Source organism: Phasianus colchicus, chromosome 25 (genome assembly GCF_987193195.1).
Source record: "Phasianus colchicus chromosome 25, bPhaCol1.hap1.1, whole genome shotgun sequence".
In the NCBI taxonomy this organism is placed as follows: Eukaryota; Metazoa; Chordata; class Aves; order Galliformes; family Phasianidae; genus Phasianus; species Phasianus colchicus.
Window position 1 is genome coordinate 3150279 of NC_143460.1, and position 26222 is coordinate 3176500.

General features: G+C 45.4%; 1 protein-coding gene across 2 annotated transcripts in view; it reads left to right on the forward strand.

The window, feature by feature from the left end:
* LOC149915041 (uncharacterized) overlaps nucleotides 1-26222 on the forward strand; it is a 102763-nt gene that overhangs the window by 51693 nt on the left and 24848 nt on the right. Inside the window, exons 4-5 of one of the 2 annotated variants that reach the window (XM_090124348.1) lie at nucleotides 7226-7369; nucleotides 24362-25865. In XM_090124348.1, coding sequence (XP_089980474.1) covers nucleotides 7226-7369; nucleotides 24362-24379 — 162 coding nt within the window. In that variant the 3' untranslated portion in view covers nucleotides 24380-25865. Of the gene's footprint in view, nucleotides 1-7225; nucleotides 7370-24361; nucleotides 25866-26222 lie in introns of those variants that run through there. The other variant, XM_090124347.1, reaches the window with a different exon arrangement.

A 26222-nucleotide genomic window follows, 5' to 3' on the forward strand; every position in this document is an offset into this window, starting at 1 on the left:
AAGACATTTTTTTTTTCCCCCAGAATGGGAAATATCTGTCTGCCACCCTCCTCCAGCTGTGAGGACAGCATGAAAATCACCTGCAATCTTATTTTCAGGAGGAACTGAACAGTCTGAGCTTCCAGTGGCTGCAAATGGAGCCACGTGTTCCCAGTGTATCTGAGGATGGGGCAGTGCTCTGTGCCCCCCTGCTCTCAGTATCAGTGTCTGGTGCTTCTGACTGCCTTTGAGGGCTTTGCTTCAGGTGTGAGCTGGATTTGGAGGAAAGTTTGATGTCTTGCAGGGCACTGGGGAAGCTCTGTGCTAGAAGTGGTTGAACGATTCGAGCCCCTTAAGGTCTTTCCACTTCTTCCTTATTCGGTCATACAGGTTTCTCTGCACTTTTTTCCACCCTCCCCCCATTGCCTCTCCCTTTCCCCAGCGTAGGTAGCCACACATTTTGATTGAGGTTTAATCTCCTTTCTTCCTTCCTTTGCAAACCCACCTCCTCCCGTGCCCCGGGCGATCTGTCAGCTCAAATGCATCACAAATCAACTTGACAGTGGAGATCTCCCCTGGAGCCACAGCACCGCCAGTTGCTCCTGCAGATCCACAGATAGGGAGGGTGGGGTGCATTTTCCACATAAAACCCGGGAGCATCTAAATGGAAGTAAATTTCCATTCCGCTCTTGCCTTTGTTTCCAACTCCTGCTTTCTGCAAAGCGAGTCCCAAGCCAGGGGAGGATGCAGAGGATCACAGTTTGCTTGGGAGGAGCGCGATGGCCGTCCTCATAGGTGCAATTGCTGCTGCATTCTGCAGTGCTGTTGAGGATCTCGGGCTGCTTTGAGAAGTTGAACCAGCTTCACGTGCTGGCCATTATTAGAGCAATGTGTAGAGTCGTGTGTTTTCTTTTTGGCTTCTTTCTTGCTGTTAGCAGTATGGAAGCTCTCTCGGATACAGCTGAGCTGTCACTAATGCAGACCAGTGGCTGTTGGACCTGAATCAGCAGCTGCACTGACCTTAGGCAAAGGGCAGATCCCTGGTTTGAGGAAAACGAGCGGGTCTCTCTTGTTTTTATCTATATATTGTTACTATTGGAGGAAAAAAAGCTAGAAACTAGCCTTGGCTTGTGCTGCTTTTTCAGGACTTATTCCGGGTGGCGGCAGAGCCTGCTTATGCATTCTCATGAGAACAGACCAGATATGCCATGCAAATGGAAGCATCTCCTTCCTCTCCTTAAAAGCCTGACTTCCATCTGTGAGTTGATTAGAGCGCTTGCAGGAACATTTGCTCACTCAGTTAAAGTCAGCAAAATGCTCCTATGACATACATGGGGACCCCTGCGTGACTTTTATTCCAAAAGTTCATCGCCACTGTGGCATCAGAAGAAGCTGCTCCTGTCTGTATCAACAAAATAAAATGGTTGGAGCAAGGCAGAAGAAACAGAAAGAAAAGAGGCCCCTCCTGGCCATCTTGTGATGGCAAACTCCTTTGTGTGAATCTGAGTGTCAAACAGCATGACCAGACTGCTAAATGTGCTGCGGATACAATAACTTTTGGAGGCAGAGTTCTTCCAAGTGCATAACCTTTCCTGCGATCCGGGGAAGTGAAACTGCTCTTATTACCCAGATTCAGCCAGAAGTTGAACACTTACCATGTTTGATTTATTGGTTTTGTGAAATGCAGAGTCTTTAATGTTCAGCGCTTGGAGCGCACTGTAATTCTAGCTACATTATTACAGTCATGACCAATGTATGAATTATCTTCAAAGGCTTTGAGTTCCTCTTAGCAAGCTTTCCCAGTCCAGCTACCAAGTCAAAGGAAGCTGGGGAGGTCTGTTCTTTCAAGGAAAGGAGCAAAGTGTCATAGGTCAAATGCATAGGAACGGCCTGGAAACACAATGTGGAGAAAGCACAGGAATTATTTGTTAGCTCAGGAACAGTACTATTCACAGTACATAATTTTAATGTCTGGTGAGTGGCTTCTTAGAAATGAATTGAGAGTCCCAAAATCCCAGAATAGAAGTGGCTGTGTTAAAAATATCCACCCGGCTCACTGCTTTGCTAAATGCATGGAATCCTGTAGGCCAAACTTGGACGTGAATGCAAGCATCTCTCCAAGCCACATTGGAATCAGCAGCACTGCAGAGGGTGTCTGTGCTCCATGTCCGTGCACAGCCTCTGCTCAGAGCTCTCTGCCTGCAGGAGCTGTCACGACGAGAGCCATTCCCACCAGAATGAAATGCATTCAAAGTCATTTTTGGAAATGGTCTGGGCACAGCCTACTGTGAAAATGAGATGGCACAGATCTGATTCAATAATATTTATGCAAATGCAAGTGTTGTCAGGGCGTTGTTTTCTTCAAGATCCAGCTTGTCAAAGACTTTTTTGGCTAAGTGTTGGGTTCATTGAGCTTGACTGAGCTAGCAGGAGCTTGGTGTAGGGGGCCAAGTGCCAGAACCCCACAGTAACACTTCTCTGGTGCATCTCCTTCCCCTCTCCCACCCATAGATCTTGCTGCTGACTTCTTAGTGCTCCGCTGACATCCTGCATTTCCACTTTTCACCTCCTCTCGTGCCTTAGAAGTCCCACGTCGCTCAGTCTGTTATAAAGCAGCAGCTGCCCTTGTTTTGTGATTTATTTATTTTTTTACCTTTTGGTCCACCTGCGGGTTATAGAGGAATGTTGGCGTTGCTGAAGGCGCGATGTTAGGAAATTACTGACAGGTGCTGAGACAGATGTTTGCAACAGCCTTGGGATATACAGAGCCCTGCACAAAGAGGGGTTCAGAGGCTTTGAAATGATTTGGGCGATAGTTTGAGGAATAGATTTCAAAGGCGTTGAAGCGACTATCAGGACTCCTCTCTCACACTCAGTGAGCTGAGCTCCGCAGTCCACATTCTAGACTGTGAGACTGAGTGGTGTATTGATGGTTCAGTATGAGCCAGCAGTGTGCCCAGGTGGCTGAGAAGGACAGTGATGTCCGATGGCTTGGATCAGGAATGGTGAGGTGAGCAGGACCAGGGAAGTCATCCTGCCCCTGTATTTGGCACTGGTGAGGCCTCACCTCGAGTGCTGTGTTCAGTTTTGGGCACCTCAGTACAAAAAGGACATGGAGGTGCTGCAGCAGGTCCAGAGAAGGGCAGCAAGGCTGGGGAAGGGCTTGGAGAATATGGCCTATGGGGAGAGACTGAAGGAAATGGGGCTGTTTGGTCTGGGGAAGAGGAGGCTGATGGCTCCCCATGTTCACAAATAGAGGGAAAGTCCTCGGTGTCATTACTCATCGGAGGAAATATTTGCATAACTGCTCAGAACTGAGCATGTATTTGCCTGCGTTTCTTACGCCGCTTTGTCTGAATGCTCTTTGAAACAACAGTTCATTTGTGCAAGTGCTCCAGCAGGGTGTACAAGAGACATTATGACTCGTGGGGACTATTGAAACGAATTCCAAGCCTTGATTTGAACAAATGTTTGCAAATTCTTTTGCACAGTATTTACACAGTTCTGATCTAAGCTTCATTAGCTCAGCAGATTCATTTCTCTGCTCCAATACCTCGCTGGCCAGCTGGAGCCACACAGTGTTTTCTTGTGGCATTTTCAAGGGGATCCCTGGGGAGGGTCCGACTCCTTGCTGATAAGAAATGAAGGAGTGATAAAGCAGACATCCCTCACTGTTGTCCTCTGCTGATGAGCCCCGTTGGAAGGACCACTTCTCACGGTACTTTTGCCAAAAACCATTTTGTAACCTTCTTAAATAGAGTTTAAAATGAAAAAAATAAGTCAACTTTTGGAGGCACGTATAGTTTTCATTTCTGCATCCTATCTACTGCCAGAAACGTGACCATCTTGGAGCCACAGCAGCGTGTTGAAGGAGATACACAGACAATGTCAAAATGAAAACTGCTTTTTCTCTGCAACTTGGAAAGAGAGAAAGCACCTCCACAGAAACACACCATCAGCATGCATCCTATGGACCCAATTTAGATGGCAATGAGTCCTTCTCCCTGCATTGTGTATATATCAGATTTAGTTATTTCTAAAAGTGGCTGGGTTATATTCCGTGTAGATTTTTATTTTTATTTTTATTTTCCATTTTAAAATGGTTTGAGGTGCCTGTCTGAAATAGTCACTCACAACACGGTGTGGGCTTGGAGCTGCTCTCACCACAGCTGCACTGGCAACTGTCCACTGTCTTCTGCAGTGTTAATGTTGGTTTGGTTCTTAAGGTGAACATTTGGTCTGGTGAGAACTCGCTAAGTCAGAAAGGTGGAGTGTAGTATTTATTGTCATTTGTCTTTTTTCCTGAGTACGTACGGTTTTGGGCAAAGAGAACTACATCCCTGAGTGTGTTTTCCTTTGTTATTTTGTCCATTCTCATTAGGAATTACAGAACGTAGTTACAAACCTCCTGAATCCCAGCTGCCTGCGTTTGAATCTAAGTTTTCTCTTCCCACTAAATACTCAATTGGTTCAGATTTAAGCTTCAGGCTTTGGCCCTTCTCTGCCTTCCAAAAGCATGCTTTAATCTCCTGAAAACCACGAGCCCGATAGCTCCTGGGTGCTTTAATTAAGTGAAATGAAAGATGTTAATTTCCATAAATAGAAGAGCTTCCAAGAACAGCACCAGGGCTCCAGCCCAGCCACCCACCCAACGCACTGTGAGAACGACCTCAGCCTAATTAATGCTCCCTGAAGGAGGGAGCAAGGGTGGCTTGAACTTTATCCCAAAAGATGCCTCTGATACGATAATGAGAGAAAGAGAAGAGCGGGCTTTGAGTGCCCTGCCAATGTGATAAAAACTAGAGAAGATGGAAAGAGCTTCTTTTATCTACCCAAGTAGGTATGTGGCATCCAGCACAGCCCTGAGCCTGTCCCTTCGGCCAGGTCGTGATTTTGAGTCAATACAGACATCTAGTGGCCATAGTCTTGTTCCCTGGGGGAGTTCTGTCCTTGCACCGTCTTCCTTTCCTTTTCCTCTGTATTTCTTTCTTTCTTTACTTTAAGGAAGACGAAAGCAAGATCTCAAAATAGATCCTTATCTACGTGCAACATTTCCTTTGGTTCTAATTTGCCTCGAGCTGTTCTTGAGCTTTAACGTGGGAACACTGAAATGAAAATTCAAACCTATTTTCATAGAAATATAGATCCCCTTCTGGAAACTCAACGTTGCCTACTTATTGCTATTGAAACCGATTTGTGCAAATCAAAAACTCTATCTGTGCTGATCAAATGGAGTTCAAACTCGCTTGAAACAAAGCTGCTAAAAGGCCAAGACGCCCAAGAAGAGTAGGCGTGATTATGAGATGGCACAAATGATGAGCTGACACTGGAGTGCCTACCAAGAATTCTCCTTGTAGCAGCAGCGAAAAGCAAGGCAGGAAGCTTCTTGTTCAGTCTGTTTGCATTGGCTTTTTCCTATCCAGCACACCTGCCCCTGCTCCCCAAGAACTGATGCCAAGGTGCATCTGTTCTCATAAGTGGAAAAATACGATTCTCACATTCATTGTTGTAAGACTTGAAATCCCAATGTGACAATGGAATTTGGTTTTGGCAGCCAGCACAGTATCTTTGGCTACTTTCAAGTTGCAAAATTAAACTGTGTCATCTCTGCTACCTATGCAGCCGTACTGTCTTTGGCAACAGCAGAGGATGCATCTGCTCTGCAGAATCTGGAATCCTTATTCATGTTGCTGAAGGCAACAACTGAAGTTGGCAAGGAGTGCTCCATCATCAAAATGCAGCAGTTCAAAATCCCAAGTGCTTTCCCTGTGTGTTGTAGAATGTTCTTTTGAGGTGGGATCTGGATTTGGATAGTAAACCCTCCTCCCTCCCCCCACTCTGATTTTGTCCCAAGGAAAGGGAGAGGAGCGTGAGTAGGATGAATTGAGCCTGGTGATGTGAAATTAGGGCTGCAGTTAAAGCATTAAAATTTGAAACTTAAAAACACAATATCAAAGCAGTTGCTAGAGCAAATGGAGCAAATTTATTGCGTGGACAGTGGTTATTTCTTGGTGCTAACGAAATGGGTGTTTTACTCCACTGAACTGAATCTCAGCTCACAGTCAGCCCCAGGTTCACATAAATGTTGCCTTCCTAACGCTTCGTGGAAATACAGAATCCATTCAACTATCTTCAAATGAGATTATTATTTTTTAAATTAGTAGGATCTTTGCAAGGAGCACTTGTGCTGTCACACAGACTTTCCTATTTGCTGAACACGGGGAGGGGAAATTTATTTTCAATTAATTCACGTGCTGATAGGTTTTATGGTTTGTTTTTGCATTCTAAAATAAATGTAAGTTTCTTATAAGTGAGTAGCCTGTCTTTGTTCAATTCATGATTTCCTTTCTCATGTGCTTGTAGAAGGCAGCAAGTTACCCTGCTGGACCCACTGATTGATCTCAATGAGCCGTATGTCCTGGGAAACTTTATTATTGCAAACCTGCCTTTGCTTTCATTCCCTGCTTCTATCTAAAAACCATTCCACGCCATTCAGTGGTACTAAACCTCCTTCTGAAAATAAAACCCCAATTCTCTTTCCGTAATTCTAGATGCTCCCAAGCTTGACGATGGGTTGCGTTAACATTTCCTCCAGGTGACATTAATGTCAGTGCTCAGGCTGGCTCCTGGAGAAGGGATGTGGGCCCTTTCCCCACCAGCACTTGGCTCCATACCCAGCCAGGACCAAAATAAGGGGAGTCAAGAGGGTCAGGATGGAACCCACGGATGAGAAATAAACAAAGTGATGCGCTGCTGCGTCGTTGCAGAATGGATTTATGGGTTATGACATTCCTAAAATATCTTTATTTAATAATGAAAACTTCATTATCCAGCCCTGTGCCGAAGTGTTGCCATGGGCCTGCTGCAACTCCCTGGGAAGATCTTTCATCTTGACAGAAGTTCTAAATTACAGCATTAGTGCTCTAACGGAGAGGAAGTTATGGCCTATTTTGTCTGTCCAGGGAAATGAGACACACATTATTATGGAGCGGGTTATTGAAATCTAATCACTGAGAATATTAAAAATAGGGTAGCAAAAAAAATAGTCTGTGTGAGCACTGGGGACAAATTAAGTGATAAACCTTGAGTGTTTACTGGAGTTTCATCATTTTATGAAAAAGTAATTCATCTTTATTACAGTTGAGGCTATTATGTTTCACACCATTAAGAAGGCAATGCATGGAGACCCTTAAGCTAATTTTCAATCCAGCTATCAGAACACATTATGTTTTTATTTTTATCACAGGTACTGCAGCATCCTTCGTGGCTGCATGTTCTGACCTCCAGAAACCTTTCAGAATGTTTTGGAGACAACGAAGTAGAACCAACTCATGCTCTCCAACTCATCATCAGCACTACGTGTGCTTGGGCTCCTGGTCCTGATGTCCAGGTAAGAAGTTATTTGGATTACAGCTACGGCCCCAGGCTGACCTTATACAACATGGCTCAGAATGTTGAGTTTTGTGTTTATTAACACCAAACACATATGGGGTTTGTGAGAGTCCTTCTTCTGCTCTTCTTCACGTAGATTGGATTTCACTTTGTGTTTTGGCAGATCCAAACTTACCAGGTCCACAGCAGACTCAGACAAACACGTGCAGCTTTGTATCACAGCGTATTCCAGCTTTACTGAGAGCTGTGCTTTGGGTTGTGCTGAACCATCACACAAGCTTTCTCCAACCATCAGAGCTTTGCTTGGCCCCTGTAGCTCCTGGATAGCTGTGTTCCCAGTGTCACTCTTCTTTGCAGAGCAGAGGGAGTCGTGTAACAGCAGAGATGGATGAATGCTTCTGGGAATGCTCACTTTAGCTTTTAGGTTATTTGGCTGCTTTAAGTGTCCCTCTTAGTCCAGGTTCCAAGAATATTGCAGTGAACTGGCTTAATGGCTTTGCTAAAAGGGCAACATTTAGATAAATGCTTGAAACCGTTCATAGGAAATGAATCTGGAATTTACGGTTGTAAGTATTTCCAGCAGAATCTCAGTGTTTGGATGAGAAACTCTGCTCACCGAGGAGCTCTGATCCAGTCATGGTAGAATTTCAGCCTCTGAAGTGGAAGGGATGGGGCACAAACTGGCAGCCCTCAGGCTCTTTGCCTCAGGAACTCAGACCCAATTTCAGGTGCTGGCTGATGCAGAGCAGCTTTGTGCACACAGCTTGTATCTGAAACGCATTCCTGTGTGTAAGGTGAGGGTTTCAGCTCCCAGCAGTTCCCACATTGCCCTCGGTTGCCTTCTCGGTGCTCCCTACCACATTGTTCCACCATTTCATGACAAAGCTGAGAGTGAGGAGAGGTGCAGCTTTGGGAAACCGATGCTGTGAGTTTGGTGAGGGGAGAGCACCCTCTCTAGCACAGTGCTGGTAGGACACCCTGAGCACCCTCCCTGCCTCCTCCCTGCTGCCTCTGCCTCATGCAGGTACAGCAAAAAGGTGCACCCAGCTACAGGAATGACCTGTACATAAACAACACAGCAGGGGCTGTTGTGTAGATGGGAATGCAAGGAGATTTGTTGTATGATAGCGGCTCTGAGGACAGAGATGTGTGGATTAAGGTTGGTATCTTCCAGTGATACACGTGGCAAACAGGGGACAAGGCTGAGAATGGTCTGCACGTGTTCTGCAGACCAAGAGGAATAATTGCTAGGAATGCCTCGGTCAGGAGTTTGAAAAAGAATAACACTGCTGCAATAAAATAAAAAAGCAGTAAAGAGGATATACTGCTCTTGGTATCTGGTTAATCAATGGACTGTGAAGAGGCTGGGGTGATAAACTGACTATAATCAGGGCTAATTTTATGCAACAGAATATGTTCGTAAGATTAGTCTATTTAAAAACGATTTGAACCAAACTTCTAAAATGCAGAGCTGTTCTGCACTGCTCGGTTTCAGTGTATACCTTAAAGCAGATGAGGAAGGCAGGAACTATCAGACATGTATAATTTAAACAATATCATCAACCGAGTATTGATTGCGAAGTAATGTACTTATTAATTAATAGATGTCCTCATGTTAAATACATTTGTCAGAGCTTTTCTGAGGCCGTTTAGTGAGATAAATGGTGGGTTGTACAGTGCAGTACTTTGTCATTAAATATATATGTCACTTTGGAAAGAAATGCAGAGATGTGCATTTGCTGGAATGCAGCGCAGGGCGGTTGGTCGCAGAGGCTGGGGTGGTGCAATGGCAGAACCCAACAGACATGAGTCCAAAACAAACAGTTGAGACACCTCTCAGAGATCCCTCATATCTCACACATCAACTTGGTTCCGATTATCAACAACAAAAACGCCTTCACTGTGCCCTGTGTTAAACCAAAGACTCCCAAGCACAGAAGCCCCAAAGCACCTTATTTTGCTGCTCTAATTTATTATAATACCATCTTTATAAATGCCACGACAAAACCAGTGGTAAGAAAGAGGTGGAGTCCTAGAAAAAAGGTTTACCGTGGATCACCAGCTGATTCCTTCAGCAGTAAGAAAGCAAAGGAAGCAGCCCTAAGGACAGCGACCACCTCCAGCCCATTGACCTACAGGTTTGGTGAGCTCTGTAACAGTCTGTGAGTCCCACTGGCATACGGAGCAGATCTGTGTGAGCTTGCACATCTCACATGCGTGCCATATCCAATTTTCTTCCCCCCTTCTACTCTCCTGTGTGCTGAGCAGACTTTTTCGCTGACTGCTTGATTGATGGATATTCAAAAGGCATCTTTACGAGCCCTATAAATAATCCCTTAAAGGCTTTTCTTTTCTTGTTGTGCTATGAGGTGCCACTCGATGGCTTCTCTGAGCAGCAGCCCTTGCTGCACCTCTCAGCCTGCTCACTGTTTGAGCAGTATCTGTGCTGGGCTGGTGACTTTGGGGACATCTCTGGTACAGGACTGTGGTGCTTCGTCCTCAAAAGCTTAACTTGGCTTTTTACAGCTGGTGTGTAGCACAGGCACATTGATTGGGGATGAGGTGGGTGTTATGTGAAGTGGAGAGAGATTTCCTCCTCTGAAAGGAGGTGCTGACCCATCTTTTTGTGGTCTGTATCCTAAATCACTGCTCTGTGTTAGGGCACGTGTGGGCAATTGCAAGAAAGGGACGGCATCTAAAAAGGGCCCCCTTCCCTTTTCAGACTCCAAGACGGTAATTCTAGCTGACACAGTGTGAAATTCCATTTTTTTTTCCAATTATTGCATGATTTGTGGTGTGATCGGTTTAAAAGAAACTTCCCTCCTTATGTTTTTATATACGTTGAGTTCATGGTTTGCAGAGGAAACTGCCAAGGCAATAGAACTGTGCTGCCTTTTGAGCACTGTACCTGGCCACGAGTTTTACAAGCATCCCACCACCTCTCTTTCATCACGGCTTTGATTAATTTCTGTCTTTTAAAACATATGGGCTCTTTTTATGAGAGCCATTCGCTGTTTGGACAAAGAGAACTGGGTCAGAGTGGGCAGGTAGGAAACAGCAAGACGAATAAGAGATGGAGCAGGTACACATGAGATGTGGCATCAGGTGTCACTTTTGTCGGGGTAACTGAACAGAGAGATTTATGATGCTGATATTCGTTTCCTTGAGTGCTCCCTTACTCTGCTCAGCAGCATTAACAGGCCTTTGTACGGAGCAGAAATGATTCCTCCAGCCGTGTTACAGGTGGTGTAAGGGGACTTTGTACCAGTGAGAATCCGTCGGTATGTATTCAAAATAAATAGATGTGCACATAAAGAAATAACCCCTATTATTACACAAGGATGCAGTGGGAGTACCAGGGGAATGGCGAAAGTAACAAAACTTGACACCGGTGATAATAAAAGAGGGAGCGAAAGCAAAGAGATCAGCCCAGCCTGCTGGGTTTGGAGTGCTTAATCAGAACTGACTTCTACTACTGCAGCTGCAAAAGAAATGTTTCTAGCCTCCCATTAATTTCCATACAATAACCCTCTAATGGGGGAGTTGCTGGGGAGAGGAAGGCGATCAATCTGCTGTAATGACACACTAGAGACTAAGGGAAAATGCAAACTTGGAGCAATTTCATGGCAGGTGCAACCTTGGAAAGTACAGCCATTTTTCTAAGTTAATTTGTTCCCCTGATATGTTTGAAATCCATATTTGTACTTTAAAGGTCTAAAATGCAAGATGATTAAAAAATATAACCAGATTTTTGTAAGCTTTTCAGCTGTATCAGGTGATGTATTAAAGCCCCTCCTTGGAGCCAGGGCAGCTGGATGTCTTTCATCATTTGCTGCCAAAAAGGGACTGTTTGTCCTAGTATTCAGTTGCTGTCTTTAGCCATCCCTCCCATTTACCTCCCTGGTGCTGGTTCCCCTCAAAGCTGAATTGATCTCCAGTACTACAGGATGTATTAAGAGCAATAATAACGCGATAGCAGTAATAATTACCACTCTTGTTACTGTTAGTAATAACAGCACTATATAATTATAATGATCGTTGTGGATGAGAGTCCCAAAGTGCTTAAACGAGTTAATTTCTGATGCGTTTTGGACGCCTGCCTCTTTTGCACGCTTCTGAGCATTCCAGCTATGAATGGTGACAGGAACACCACAAAGGTGCAAACCTGATTTCATTTCGGATCTCCTCGCCATTCAGCATTTTGGAAGATGTGCATTGTTTCAAGGGGCCTTGCAGTTTTGTAGTGGCATAGAGCAGCTCTGGGCTGTGAGCAGCCCCGTTCCTCTCTGCACCATCATTTGGGCTTCTGAGAGCCGCACTCATTTCTCCTGATTGCAGCTTTTCGATTCTTTGCACTTAAGAGCTACAATCACAGTGGTGGAAGTATTGCATTTTAAAGCTTTGGAAAGTGCAGGGGCTTTGCATGAGAATTGGATACCCTCTGCTCAGAGCTTTTGTGCTTTGCGCCGAGCACCCACCTGCACCATCAGATTTGTGTCTTTGTGATAAAGCCCTTTGTGGCTGAAGTTAAGGGATATGGTTTTTTACATGAAAAAAAATGCTTATTATTCTGCATTTAGGCATGTGGAGCAGCTTATTATTGACTATTCTTACATCCTGGTTCAGATCCTGTTCTAAATACACGCTTGTCCAGAGCTGCCCCAGGTTACAGAGTTCCCTCAGTGACACCTACAAACCAGCTTACGTGCCTTGGTTCCTTTGCTGCTGCCCTGCCAGGCTTCCATTAGCCTGCTGAAGGAGATAAACAAAATAATTGATCATCTAAACGAGATTGAGGGATTCGTAAAGGTTCAATTATGTCTCCCTAAGTCTGATCTCGAGTTGGTGTAATGAAGTCTCTGCCTAATTCTCAGTACATCATCAAAATCAATTTATCGGAATCAGCCGCTTACAGAGGAGGGAGCAGAGCAATCAGAAGCATGGAGCAGAGAGGAAAGGCTGAATGCACCAGAGCTGAAATGACAATCTCCTGTTCTGAGTAATTTCTCTACTGATTGCAAACATAATTTGAAAGCTGGGAGTTTCCTGGGGCTCCTGCAGCTCCTGGGCAACACGTGTCCTCCATCAGACACCACCCTGTCTTCTCTTTCTCGGCTTTTAAAGCTCATCCCCCCATAGGGTGACAAATCCCTCACTGTCCATCCAAAGGTAAAGGTCTGTAAAAGGCGATCCAATTTCATAGGCCATAAAGTTTTATGTCCACTTCTTGAGTTTCTTCCCTCGTTGTTTATGATTTCAGAAAAAAACCTTAAGCCCGCAATCTGTATTTGGCCTCTGGATATCCATAAGGCAAAGCTGGATCCCCAGCACTTCCTCACAGAAGAAAGCAGCAGCAGATGGGTTTGCAGTGTGCTGGAGGTGGGAGATGGCTGCTGTGGGATGCATGATGGCAGAAGGAGGGAGGGCATCCTCAGGACTTACGCATCCTACCCCCACCTTCAGCTCCAGACCATTGTTCTGTCCCTTCCCAAGTCATCTCACGGCAGTAATGCTGCCACTTTAAAGCAGGATTTATACATAGAAAGTGGTGATATTGAGGAAATCTGGCTTCTTTACACCCTTTTGGCAATGAGGTCTGTTGTCTTCCCTTTGAATCATTCCTGTTTCCTTTCTGAGAATGGCTCCATGCACATACAAACCCAAGATTAAACACAGGCAAATACTGCGACATTTAAAAAAGATGTAAATAGAATAACTCATTTTGCCATCTAGATAGGAGTCTCAGATCTGACAAGTACACGTGGCTCTGTGGCTTGCTCATATCATTACTCCTCACCTCTGCTCATAAACTTCCACCTAGAAAATAATGTAATTTAATTAGAAACGTGGAATTAGCCTATTGCAGTCACAGTCGGTTAAGCGGAATCAGTTTGTAAGTTCCATTGTCATTGGGGCTGAATTATCTGTTGCATTAGCAGCCTGATTTTATGTGTGTGATTGCCATTTGGGGACTGGCAGAGGGAAGGCGAGGGAGGGAAGGACACACAGCAACCTGAAGGTCCCTTCCAAGGCACTCTACTCTGTGCTTCTGTGATCAGGTGTGAGGGGAGCAGGGAGTTGAACAGCATGGGAGAGACACCCAGCCCTCCATCACCTGCCATATACTCCCATTGATTTGCTCTTCTGCCCTCCTTCCAGCCCTCCATGACCCCATGGCTTTCTGTTGGAGCTTCCAGTGCTCCCTGCACATCCGTGGGACCTCTGCACCTGGGGAGGTGCTAAAGGACTGTCAAGGGCTGTCACCTCTGCGTGCTGGGTTTCTGTATGAACAACGTGCACAAAGGAAAACCATAAGGACCAGTGTATATCTAAAAAAATAAGTGCAGATAAAGTCTTGGTTTGCAGTGCACAAATATTTCTGAAGGCAAATGGGACAGGAAGGGTTTAGCCTGCAGACACTGATTTGTCATGCATTCTGAGTGGGGCTTTTCAACGTGCTTTGATCCTCTTCTGTTTTTTTGGAGCGTGTTTTTTTTTGGCCCAGGCATTAGATAATGCTTTAGAAGCCATTAGAAAAACTTGTGACAATTGAACTGCTTTGAAAAAATGACAGTTTGATCGTCTAATAATAGCCCTAAACTAAGCTGGAGAAGATTTTTTTTTTTTTTTCTTTTTTTTTTGGTATTCATTATGTACAGTATATTTCAAAATGTCCTCCTCAACAAATAAGCCTTTCAGAGATCTGGAAACGTGACACACATCGATGGTAACATGGGCTTCTGGAACACGTAGGTACACTTACAGGTGTACATGCACTATAAGGAGCTGGTGAAAGATGCTGTGATGTTGAAAAGGGAAGGAATGGGGAAGGTGGGGATGCCTTTGGCTGTGTTCTTTGAGAAGATGGCTGGCCATGCAGGGTGATGCTGGCAGTGAGACATGGTGCTGCCCGGTCCCCAGGAGGACTTTTCTCTGAAGGTCCTGAAGGTTAACATGGGTGGGAGCCCACGCTTCATTGCAAGATCTTGTTTTTGCAAGATCTCACTTGGCAGGGATAAATGAGCAACTTTCAAGCCTCAGAAATGATTAATTTCTCACTGGAGCTGTCTCTGAGGCTGTCACAGCCTGACAATCCTGACACAAGTGTCATTTATAATGTCACAAGTCTATTATACATAAATGTCATTACACAATTACTCTGAGGATGAGGAAAGGTTTGCTAGGGGAAGAGCGTCTGAAATTAAATCAATTATATATCTTCATGTTATTGTTCATTTGTCCCCCCTCACACAGTGACACTGTCTCCCATTTGTTCGTTTTGCGCAAATTAGCAATTATTAATTGCAGCGATACTGCTAGGCAGCCCAGGTGGGGTCGGTGTCACGAAGGCTCTGGCACAGCCCTGTGCACGCTGCCATGATTGATATCAACCCGAGGATCGCAGTGCTTTGATAATGAGCCCTCTTGAAACGAGGCCTCCCATCTCAGCCCCCCCTTCCCCCCAACATTTTCCTGCATCCCCCTGAAAAGCAGCAGCATCTGGGAGCGACGATAAATCCTCCACGTGGTTGTGATAAAGGTGGCTTGTTTTAATGAGGGTGACTTTTTGTGCCGCCTAACAAAAGAGGCTCTTTCTTGTTAGAAGGACGGAGGAGTTCAGCGAATTCCCCTGCGCCGCACCTCAATTATCCCTTAAAATTGGCATAAATGTAGCCTTCATTTAGTTCTAAGAGGCTTTCATCCTCCTTGGCCCAGACACAAACAAGGCGTACGCTGGGGCTGGGCGGACTGATGGGATGGGAATGCATTATGCATCAGAAGGTGCAGTGATGGAGATGCGAAGGAGGAGATGTCTGGGACCACAGCAGCCCTGGGAGCTGTGCTTAAGGTTTGATCTGAGGGCATTGGCATCCAGCATGGCTTTGCGAGCTGGAAGTGGAGCTGCGTGCCAGGATACAGAGCTGGGTCTGAGGGCACTGCAGAATTTTTGTGCTGGCTTCAGCAAGGTGAAGCACTCCATGCTGCAGTCTGTGCTGAGTTACACCTAAATACAGAAAAAGGCCACAGATTTCTATGATAATCCTTCACATTTCTAGCAAGACAACAGAGATGAGGATCAGGCTTTTAAAATTTCTCCCTTTGCCTGTTTTCTATTCTGGGAAGCTATTGTTCTCAAAGGGACATCTTTAAAGCAAAAGCTGGTAGAATAATTTATTTGCGAATAATTTATTCAGTGATTGATGGGAAAAGCTGCTGAATAAATAATTCACTGAATGCTAATGGAACATCAGAGATGGTCGAATAATGAAAATGTTTATTTGCAAATAATTTATTCAAAGAAAAATGCTGAAATGTATCAGCTCAATTATTTTCGGTCGTAATCCAGTCATCCCCACCCAGCGCACTGTGACATGTTGTACAGAGATGCTTCTTTCAACTAAATGGAAGCTCCAGGTAGTGAAGTCATGTCTGCTCCAAGCGAGGGGCTCTGATCTGCTGTTAGTAAAGGGAAGTCATGAGAAGTTTGGGTGAGATGGACCTCGAGCTTGAGCTGAAACTGGAGTTCAAGCTGTAACTCTTCTTGCGCTGGTATCTTCTTTTCATAGAATCATAGAATGGTCTGGGTTGCAAAGGACCACAATGCTCATCCAGTTCCAACCCCCTGCTATGTGCAGGGTCACCAACCAGCAGCCCAGGCTGCCCAGAGCCACATCCAGCCTGGCCTTGAATGCCTGCAGGGATGGGGCATCCATAACCTCCTTGGGCAACCTGTTCCAGTGCCTCACCACCCTCTGAGTAAAAACTTCCTCCTAAATTTGTATCTTCGACCCCCCTACCCCTTATTTATTATTAGGAGCAGCTTAATGATCCAAAATCCTCCTCTCTGTGAGTGCAGCTCTTGGGCACGCTGTTCTCCTGCCCTCCTTGAACAAGATGGGGAAGTAGGGACAACGTGAACGACTTTGCTTTTTATTGTTAAAGCTTTTTAAAAAGCTTCTAGTCAGATGGAGATCCACTAGGCTAAAGATGGTGTATCTCTTGTTCAAGCTGTTCTGCTTATGTCTGGTTTCCGTAGTTGAAAAACAAGCCTTCAATTTGCATTAAGTGCACAGTGCTGCAGTCTCAGGTGCAGATCGGGTCATCTTGCCCATCCTTCACTGCTTTATCATCTTGTTTTCTGCATTTCCTCCTGTGATATATTGAACTGAGCGACATTTTCAAGAGCAGGGACACTAAATCATGTATGCTCTGTATGCATAATCCAGTCCCGAATGCTAACGAAGGCGTGTTGGCAAAAAGAAGTTGCAAGAGAGACCTTGGAGTCAGCTGGGACGCAGGGAGCAAGAGCAGAGAGCGCACCTGTGTTGTATTTTCTTTGTGATTACAGCCATCCATATCAGAACCAGCTCAGAGTTGTTTTATTCTTCGAATTTCTGTATTAGCACTGTCAGAATCCCTGATGTATCACCTTGCAGGGAGCCTGAATGCTTGGCAGTGCCTTCCTTTGCAGTTTCCTTCTGGTTTCAGAGCTGAAAGCGCAGCCAGAGTGAAATCTTTTCTCTGGATGCTGATAGGAATGTAAGAGAAAGCTCAATTTTCAAGAAGTATGAGAGGGCCATAAAAATGAATCTTTTGCTAAGCAGATCAATTCACCCTATTTGTACCAAGAAAAAAGAAAGATTCTGAATGAGGAGCTGATAATGCAGGCTTCAGTTTGTGGGAAATGAATTAGAAAGATGTGATTGGAAAGAAGTATTTCATTTAGCTGTTCCACTGGCATCTACCAAGGCACTGTAGCTATACTGTAGCAAGCTAAAATATTATTTAAAAGTTAATTCATATTTTTAGCATATAATTTCTAATTAACTTGCTGTAGTTATCTTGTTAAATGTCAATTAAATCTCAGAGCATTCCTCAAAGGTTTCCTGTATTCATAAAATGTAATTATGTAGCTATTGCTCATGTAGCCCTTATTACTTGTATAATCTACAGCTAAATATATCTTTTACATACTCATTATACATCACTCACTGCTATATTGATAATCAGTAATTGATTTGGCACAATGAGTCGTCATGTTACCTTTTCAAATGTCAACTCTAAGTGGTTAGAATGCAAAGTTTTGGCCCCAGCAGCGGGTTGGGGGTTTGGTGCCCACTCTGCAGCCAAGGGCTGGGGGCTGTGTGTTGGAGGCTGTGGGCTGTGGGCTATGGGCTGTGGGCTATGGGCTATGGGCTGTGAGCTGTGGGCTATGGGCTATGGGCTGTGAGCTGTGGGCTGTGGGCTGTGGGCTGTGGGCTATGGGCTATGGGCTGTGGGCTGTGGGCTGTGGGCTGTGGGCTGTGGGCTATGGGCTGTGAGCTGTGGGCTATGGGCTATGGGCTGTGGGTTGTGGGTTGTGGGCTATGGGCTATGGGCTATGGGCTGTGGGCTGTGGGCTATGGGCTGTGAGCTGTGGGCTGTGGGCTATGGGCTATGGGCTGTGGGCTGTGGGCTATGGGCTATGGGCTATGGGCTGTGGGCTATGGGCTGTGGGCTATGGGCTGTGGGCTGTGAGCTGTGGGCTGTGGGCTGTGGGCTGTGGCCTATGGGCTGAGCTGCAAGTGCTCCTTCTGCCCCAGCTTTGTTTTTGCACCAGCTCACATGCATAGGATCACAGAGCAGGGCTATGTTGTGAGTGGGAAGGCGTTATGGTTCCTCTTTTTGTGTCCTCCTAAGCACCAGCTCTTCTCCATGGCTGAGCAGCACTGGCCTTCCTCTTCCGAGGCTGGTTTAATTACGACTAAACAATTAGCGGAAAATACCCCAAACCCCAATTAGCTGTGATCTAAAACAGTGATGATCCAGATGGAAAAAGGAAAAAAAAAAAAAAACCAACCAACAAAACAGAGGCATAGAATCTGAAAAAGATGGAAAGGCCTTAATTAGGTCTGCAGACTTGCTGCCCAGCAGTTCCTGGAGCTGATAGACGCTCTCTGGTCTCAGCCAACCTCTGCTGCTCCTCCCTCCCCCTCTCCTGTCTGAATAATACTTACTGATACATCAACGTTATTTGGAGTTTGGATCTTCCCTGTCCCTTGCCAGATTCATACGTGTCTGTGCTGATATGGATGTTATTCAAACAACGATCATCTCCTTCCCTTGTCAGTTTATATTGCACGTTTCGCGTAGCACAGCCTTAGCAAAGCAAACGATTGTCATCCTCTGCTTTTTTTTTTTTTTTCTGTTTGTGGTTTTTTTTTTCCTTTTGCTGAAAGTGGTATTTAAATTAAACCATGCTTTGTTGTTGTTGTTGTTGTTTTTTTCCTTCGTTCTTGCGTTTCCTAAGGCAACAGATTTTATGGATGTGGGAAATAGAATCGATATGAAGTTGGATTGTCCTTATGAGATCCTCTTAATATCCCAGGAGGGCAGGCTCCGTAAATCAGGATTAAGGAAAGGGAAAATTACCGAGGGGAGGATTCTTCAGAGGGCTGTTTGTGTGCACACCATGGACAAATATTGAAATGTGGAAACGTAATCCAGGGAATCCAGGGCTTTGTGTAGCTTTAATTGAAACAGTTTGTAACCTTCATTCTCTCCGATCTGAAATGACTCTTTTTATCTTCCCCGGGTTCGCATGGTGGGCTCTGCTGCACATCAAGTTTATAAAATACACAATTCAGTGCTGACTGTGGCAGTGAAAGGGAAAGGAGATGGCAATTCAGAGAATAGTGCTGGGAAATCTGGAAGTGAGCATGGTGAGAATGGCAGCGCTGTGCGGGCGGCTCTGTGGCCACCACCGCTTTGTGCAAAGAGCTTTGAAAGGCAGACGGAAGGCTTTCTTAATTAAGGACAGTTTGTATTTTGATGCTGAAGACAAACTTCCAGCTGACTCTCAGCATTCCCTGTCTGGAGGAATGTTTGCTTCAACCACGCTCGCAATGATTCGGCGGTAGCACCGGTTTGATAACTGAGCTCTCTTCAATGGAATTCATTAGAAATAACAACTTAATTGAATTAAGGGAGTTATCCATGCGGAGGCAATTGCAAGTGGTGGAGATATTCTGTCAGAGAAGACAGTTCTGCTGATTCTGTGAGCCCAGGGTTCTCCTGCTGCCCTGCCAGCTGTTTTGCTGGCCGCTCAGCTGTGGTCACCCTCTTGCTCAGGAGGAGCACTGAAGCTGACAGGGAGGAGAAATCATGGCAGAATGCACAGAGCCCTCTGACTCGAAGGCATTAACTTCCCTAATCTGTATTTTGGTTTTCTAAGGAGATCGAGGATGAAGTATTTAGGATTTAGGATTTAAGTGTGGATGGAAACTGAAGTGACAGAAGAGAGCAGGGGCTGGGGGCAGGCAAGTGGAGAAGGTCTGTAGATGACACGGACCGAGTTGCTGAGATTAAAGGTCCTAGAGTTCTGTTTCTATCACACCTGGTTCCATTTCACCTAATTTGCAGTCTTGGTAGTTTCCTTTTTTTTTTTTTTTTTTTTTAATATTTTCATCTATTTACCAAAGTCCGAGAAAAAAAAAAAGAAAAATGGAAGTTCTGAAGGTTCCGTGTTTGTAACAAAAATGTGATGCGACATATTCCCTCTGTGTATTTCCAGAATAAAAAGGCAGAGAGAAATCGGATAAACGCATCAATAGAAGTCAGCTGTCTGCCAAAGCGTTTTAAATATCAAATTTGAATATAATGGTATGCACGGTTTCCGTATCAAATTATGACATTATTGGCAAAGACTAGAAAGTGACACAAGTCAGTCCTCCTACCTTCTGAGATTACAGATGAAACAGCCTTAAATGGAATACAAAGCAGTTGTGTCATCAGATGAGGGCTTACAGGTATTCATGTGGTTCAGGCAAGGGAAATCCGAATGAAGGCAAATTAATGTTTTTTTCTTTATTATACTTTTATCAGAGGGGGATTGCTGGGTGATAGCAGTGCTGCTTGCTGTGTGTGGCTGTTGGGTTTGTGTCAGACCAAGGATTTTGACTTAAATAAACCCAGATTTCATTTCAGCAACTGTTAAAGAATAATAATTCTCTCATAGAGTACTCCCAGAAGACAAGAGTGTGCAGACGAGAGTCAGAAGGCTGTGTACTTAATACATCACGTACTGTTGATTTTTAAAGTAATAAAGCAATAATGAGAGCAGGAACATCTGGAAGCATGCTGTGAAACAGTTATTGTTTAAATATTAATGATCTGGTTTTGTAGCCGTGGCAGTTAACACACAGATGGAGGCTGGGCCTTAGCTGGCCTGCTTGGCCTGGCCCCTGTGCTGTGATCCAAAGGTGATGTGGGCAGCTGGGGAGGTGTGACAGGATGGTCATGGAATCATAGAATTGCTCAGGTTGAGAAAGACTCTTGAGATCATTGAGTCCAACCACAACCTGACCATCCTACCCTCTAACAACAGCTAAATCGTGTCCCTGAGCACCACATCCGGATGGATTTTAAACATGTACAGAGATGGTGACTCGACCACCTCCCTGTGCAGCCCATTCCAGTGCTTAACAACCCTTCTGTAAAGAAGTTTTTCCTGACATCCAACCCTGCTGCAACTTGAGGCCTTTTCCCCTCGTCCTGTCAGCAGTGAGAAGAGACCAGCTCTGCTCTGCTGCAATCAGCTGTCAGGTATTTGAAGAGAGCAGCAATGTCTCCCCTCAGCCTCCTCTTCCCCAGACCAAACAGCCCCAATTCCTTCAGTCTCTCCCCATAGGCCATATTCTCCAAGCCCTTCCCCAGCCTTGCTGCCCTTCTTTGGACCTGCTGCAGCACCTCCATGTCCTTTTTGTACTGAGATGCCCAAAACTGAACACAGCACTCGAGGTGAGGCCTCACCAGCGCCGAATACAGGGGCAGGATGACTTCCCTGGTCCTGCTCACCTCACCATTCCTGATCCAAGCCATCGGACACCATTGGCCTTCTCAGCCACCTGGGCACACTGCTGGCTCATACTGAACCATCAATACACCACTCAGGTCCTCGTGGAACTTTCCGTGGTGTTCCCTGCAAATGGCAGAATGGGGGTGGGGCACCTGGAGGATATTGGGACAGAGGAAGAAAGAAGAAATGTAATTTTTTTTTCTCCCAGGCCTAAGAAATATCGCTGTAATTTCGCTTCTTTTGCTGCCGTTCCATTTAGCTACGGGCTGTCTGTCAGTGGCTCTCATGTATGCACAGACAGACATACACTCAGAGGGAATATTTGTTAACGATGACTATTTGAGGCGAAACAGTGAGGTTCTGTGCTGAAGAAGAATTTTTCAGTTAGCTGCCTGGGGCACCAGGCGTTTTAGAATCAAAATCTGGAAAGTCGAGTCATTATTTCTGTTGTTTTAGTGCCTGCTTTTATTCTTTCTTATTGACAAATGTTCCTTAACCCATATTGCTGTGGGTGGTTTCTTGTTTTCCACATTTGCACTATACAGAACTGTTCAGAAAAGGAAAAAAAAAAAGACTTTTTACTGAGCAGCCTTTGCCTTGTCTCCCACTCTGTGTTCCATCATCCATTTCTTTCCAATTCCTGCCTCCACTTTGGACTTGCAGTCTGTGGAGATAGACTGAAGTCTGTAAACTTCCACAGGAGATGCGAATGGAAAAGGTCTGGAATGAATGGGAGCAGGAAGGAGAAGTCCTCCACACCTTCCTGTGATGAGGTCTGTGGGAGGTTCATGCTTCAGAGCCCAGGGAGCAGATACAGATCTTTGTGCTTAAGTGAAGACCCCAATGGGAAAAAGCAAGGACCTGAGTGTGGCAGAGAGACAGCTCTGAATGTGTGCATTTGTACAGCCAGAGACACGAGCAGGGCTGTGGGGCAGGAGTCTTCTGTGCTGAGACCCCCTGGGGGTCTCCTGTGGCCATTTGAGAGAGTAATAAAGAAACAGAGGAGGCGAAAGCATTCCCTTCCAGCACCAGGACGAATGGGGAGCTCCTGCCTGACCCCCCCTGCTCAGCCCCATGAGCCTCACTAACCAGAAGGACACTTTGCTGAATTCACAGGGGACTTTCCATGTGCCACGATGGAGATGGGGATGGAGAACGCTCTTGAGATCAGCTCTCCTCAGCTCGAGAGCCACTGAGAAAGCTGTGAGGGAGGAGAGGTTTTCAAGGAGAGATAACAGCTTTTTTTATGAGCTGCACTAGAAGCATGCAGGCAAGGTTCTTGGTTAGACAGCCCTCTTAAGGCATCTTACAAGCGCTGCAGGAGTGCCAGCTGCTCTGCTGGCCACAAAACCCCCCAGTCCTCCAGGCAAGGAGCAGGGCAGGTTTGGTGTCCTCTCAAAAAGCACTGCAGGGGTCAGGGGGGTGGTGGGGGCTCAACATGGGGGTGTGAGCAGTGGGGTGGGCACAGGGGGAGAAGAAGCCAGTGCTCTGCTCTAGAAGACAAATAGGCACATTTTTTCTCCTGATTATCTTCATCATCATTTTGTTTTCCATTCGTTATGGGTAGCTCTGATCGACGCTTGGTGAGTTTGAGTCACACCCGATGGTTTTCTCAGCAGTTCCTCAGCCATTGTGTGCAGCTCAGATAGGCTCAGACTAATGCAGGGAGCGAGGCTCAAAAAATTGCTCCATAAAAATATGAAAGTGGGATCTGGTAACAGAAGTCGCTCTAGGTCCTGAGATCATTCCTTTTATTAGATGAAGTTCAGACAGCTCTATTTGCAAATATTATTTACCGTGGCATTTTATGGGTACACTTAATGCTGTTTGATTAACCTGCCTTCCGACTGCGGAACTAAATGTCTGATGGATGAGAAACGTTGTGAAATGAAGGATATAAACTTGTTTACCAAGATGGTGTGGAACCTTTGCAGGTCTCTGCAAATTGTGCTTAAGGTTGAGCCTGGACAGCAATGCAGATGATCTCCATCTAATCTCTCAGGCATCAGCTTGGGTACCGCTGTGCATTGGGTGGGTCCTGATGCCTCCCACTGTGGTTTTCCCCCTTTGCTGACAATAGCCATAAATAATAACACGGCTGCACAGCATCATTCTAACAGCATTGAAACGAGTAACGATGCTGGGACTGACAGCTGGGCTGCACAGAGCTGCGCTAGGGGGGGCTCTGGGACAGCACAGCACTGCCTTCAGCGTCAGCCAGTGTTTAAGTCAAGTTCTTAAGTTAATATCTCAGTTCTTTTGAGTCTTTCCATAGCTGGTGACACACAAAACAGACAAGCAAGGAACTCGTCTGCAGATAGCTCTAAGGTGGGTTTCCCCACTGCTGTAGTGTGTGAGCCCCGGGGCAACCTGTGTCTGTTCCTGGGGGGTGCTGAGCTTCTCTGTTGGTGCTCAGGAGGTTGGCTTTCCTGTGACAGATTCAGGGATCACTGCAGCTTAGAACTGAGGAAGATGCTTCGTGCAGCTGTCCATCATTGTGACCTAAAACACCTTCCAGGTCTGCAGACTTTAAGTATGACATATCTCCTGTGTGGTTCATCAAGTGTTTGAGATCACAAGTTCTTGCTTTCCTTTTTTTCGGGGAGCATCTTTGACACCATCACAAGGCAGCAGATGAGAAAGGTCTGTCTCCTTTCTCAGCATGTTTCTCTGTGGGTGCACCCACAGAGCACCAAACCCTCTTTCCCTGCTGAAATGGAACGAGAGGCTGTGATTCATTGCTGGAGAACTGTGCAGAACTCCAGCATGAAAACAAGCTCCACTGAAAAGGTTTTTGTCAGGCAGCTAAACTGGGGATGAAGCTTTTTGGCAAAGCTTCTGGAATGAGCATGAACCATGGGAGAAATAAGAGCAGGAGGAGAGGCCAGGTGTGTGTGAGCTGGGCTGCAGCTCTAACCCTGGGCATTGCTTGTGGCTGCAGGCAAAGACAGCTTTAATTGTTGGCTTATAATAAACCAGTACAGCATGCAAATCTTGTAAATGTCAAAAGGTTCCAAAATGGGAGCAGTGGACTTATGTGAGGATGAGCTGTTTTATTTCCAATTGGATAGTTGCTGTAATAGAAATATTATAGTGACAGCTGATCTTGCTCCCAAGCCTAATGCATTTTCAACTTTCTTTTGCTGATTTCAGGACATACAGCTTCTGTAATTTGCATCTGGATATCAGGAAATAATGCATTCTGACAATATTTCACCTAACACCAGGGACAGACCAGCAGAAATAGCTCATACCAACAGATTTACAGGTAAAATTGCTTTTTATTTAAGAGGACTCCTATGGAAATTGCAGTTTTCTGCTTTGGTTTGAGCTGTGATCACCGGGAACATCAAGTGCCTCAGTTGAACCCCTTGGGATGGAGAGGGATGGCTGAACTTCAGCCACAGGACCAGAGCTGCTCTGAGTTTCCAGTCTTATCTTCATCTTCTCCAAAAATATAATGAATATAATTGCTGGGCAATGAAGCTCTCTTTTAGAGGCGTCACAACAAGAAGTGAGTTAGAAGAAGAAGAGGGGCAGGACTGAGCTGGTTGTGGTGCACAATCCTTCCTGGTGACGTTCCCGAGTCAACAGTTTAGTTTCATTATTAGGGAGACATATATCAGATGTCTGTGCTTTTGCTGAGTTGTTGCTTTTTATTCTTGCATAAATAGAAAATATACAGTTTTCAGAGCTGTCAGTCTGGGATCTACAATGAGCAGTAAAAATAAACTTAAAAAGTAATGCTCAGGCAATTGGAAATGATGGTGCTTTGATATGGTTTTCTCCAGCCAACTTGCAACCTAAGCAAAATTACACACAGCTTTTGCCAAGCTTAGGATTTCTAAAATGCTTTGATTTCTCCTCCTCCTCCCTGCATTATTCGGTACTTTGTGTGCAACCACAGCAGGCGTCACAAATGTAATGTGTGTAAGAACAGGGGACTTTAAATGGGAACATGACAGTCATCACTGGGCTTTGAAGGAAAAGTAAAGTGGTGTGGGGGTGTGATGAGGGGAAAGTAATCCACCACTCTGCAGCAGGGTAAGGGCTCCGTTAAGCTGGAGGGGCTTTGCAAGCAGTGTCATTTGCCAGTGGTACTGCTGAGTCGGAGAAGAAAGGTACAAAGAACTGCTTTTGGATCACATCGTAATGCAGAAATTCATTATTACATGTTTTATTGGTGCTGAAGTGATGTCCCTACAGCAGTTCCTAGCTCTGGTTGTGCAGCTGCAGCGTTGCCATTTACCAAGGGCATGGCTGTCCTGGTTGCATCACTTATGAGCAGGATAGATAGCCAGGTACCTTGGAAACTGCTCTACTCTTGGGCACATCCCTCCCCTTGTGCTTGCTTTGTGCCATGCTACACTCCCATAGCACACTTTGCACTTGGCAGCAGTGGGCCCCATGCATGGCTGTTCCCACAGCACTCTTAACACCTGTGTAAGGAAGACCTGAGTTCCATGGCAGCCTCTTCCTTGTGCCTTCTGTTCATCTGCAGTGATATTGCTGGGTTCTGAGGGCTCTGGAAAGGTGGGAGGGAGGAGCGCCAAACTACCAGATTAATCCTTCTTGGCACTGTCTTCCTCTTCCTCTTCCTCTTCCTCTTCCTCTTCCTCTTCCTCTTCCTCTTCCTCTTCCTCTTCCTCTTCCTCTTCCTCTTTTCCTCTTCCTCTTTTCCCCTTCCCCTTCCCTCCCCTCCATAAAATTTTCACTTTGTACATTCTTAAGTAAGTGTTGACTTTCTGCTGTAAAGAGGATGAGAAATATAGCACTGAGGAAGGGGATCAAACTTAGGAAACCCTCATTTTTATTTTGCCATTTCAAGAAAACAATCAATCTTTATGCATTTGTTTTGGGTTGCACAGTAGCCTGGTATTGCACTGGAAGAGGTCGTATGTTGTGTCTTTCTGCCCCAGTTACAATTAATCAGATTTGTGTTCAGGCAATAGCCATTTCCATGTACAATTTGCCAACCTTGCAACTACAGTTCCTCCTACACAAATCAATCTCT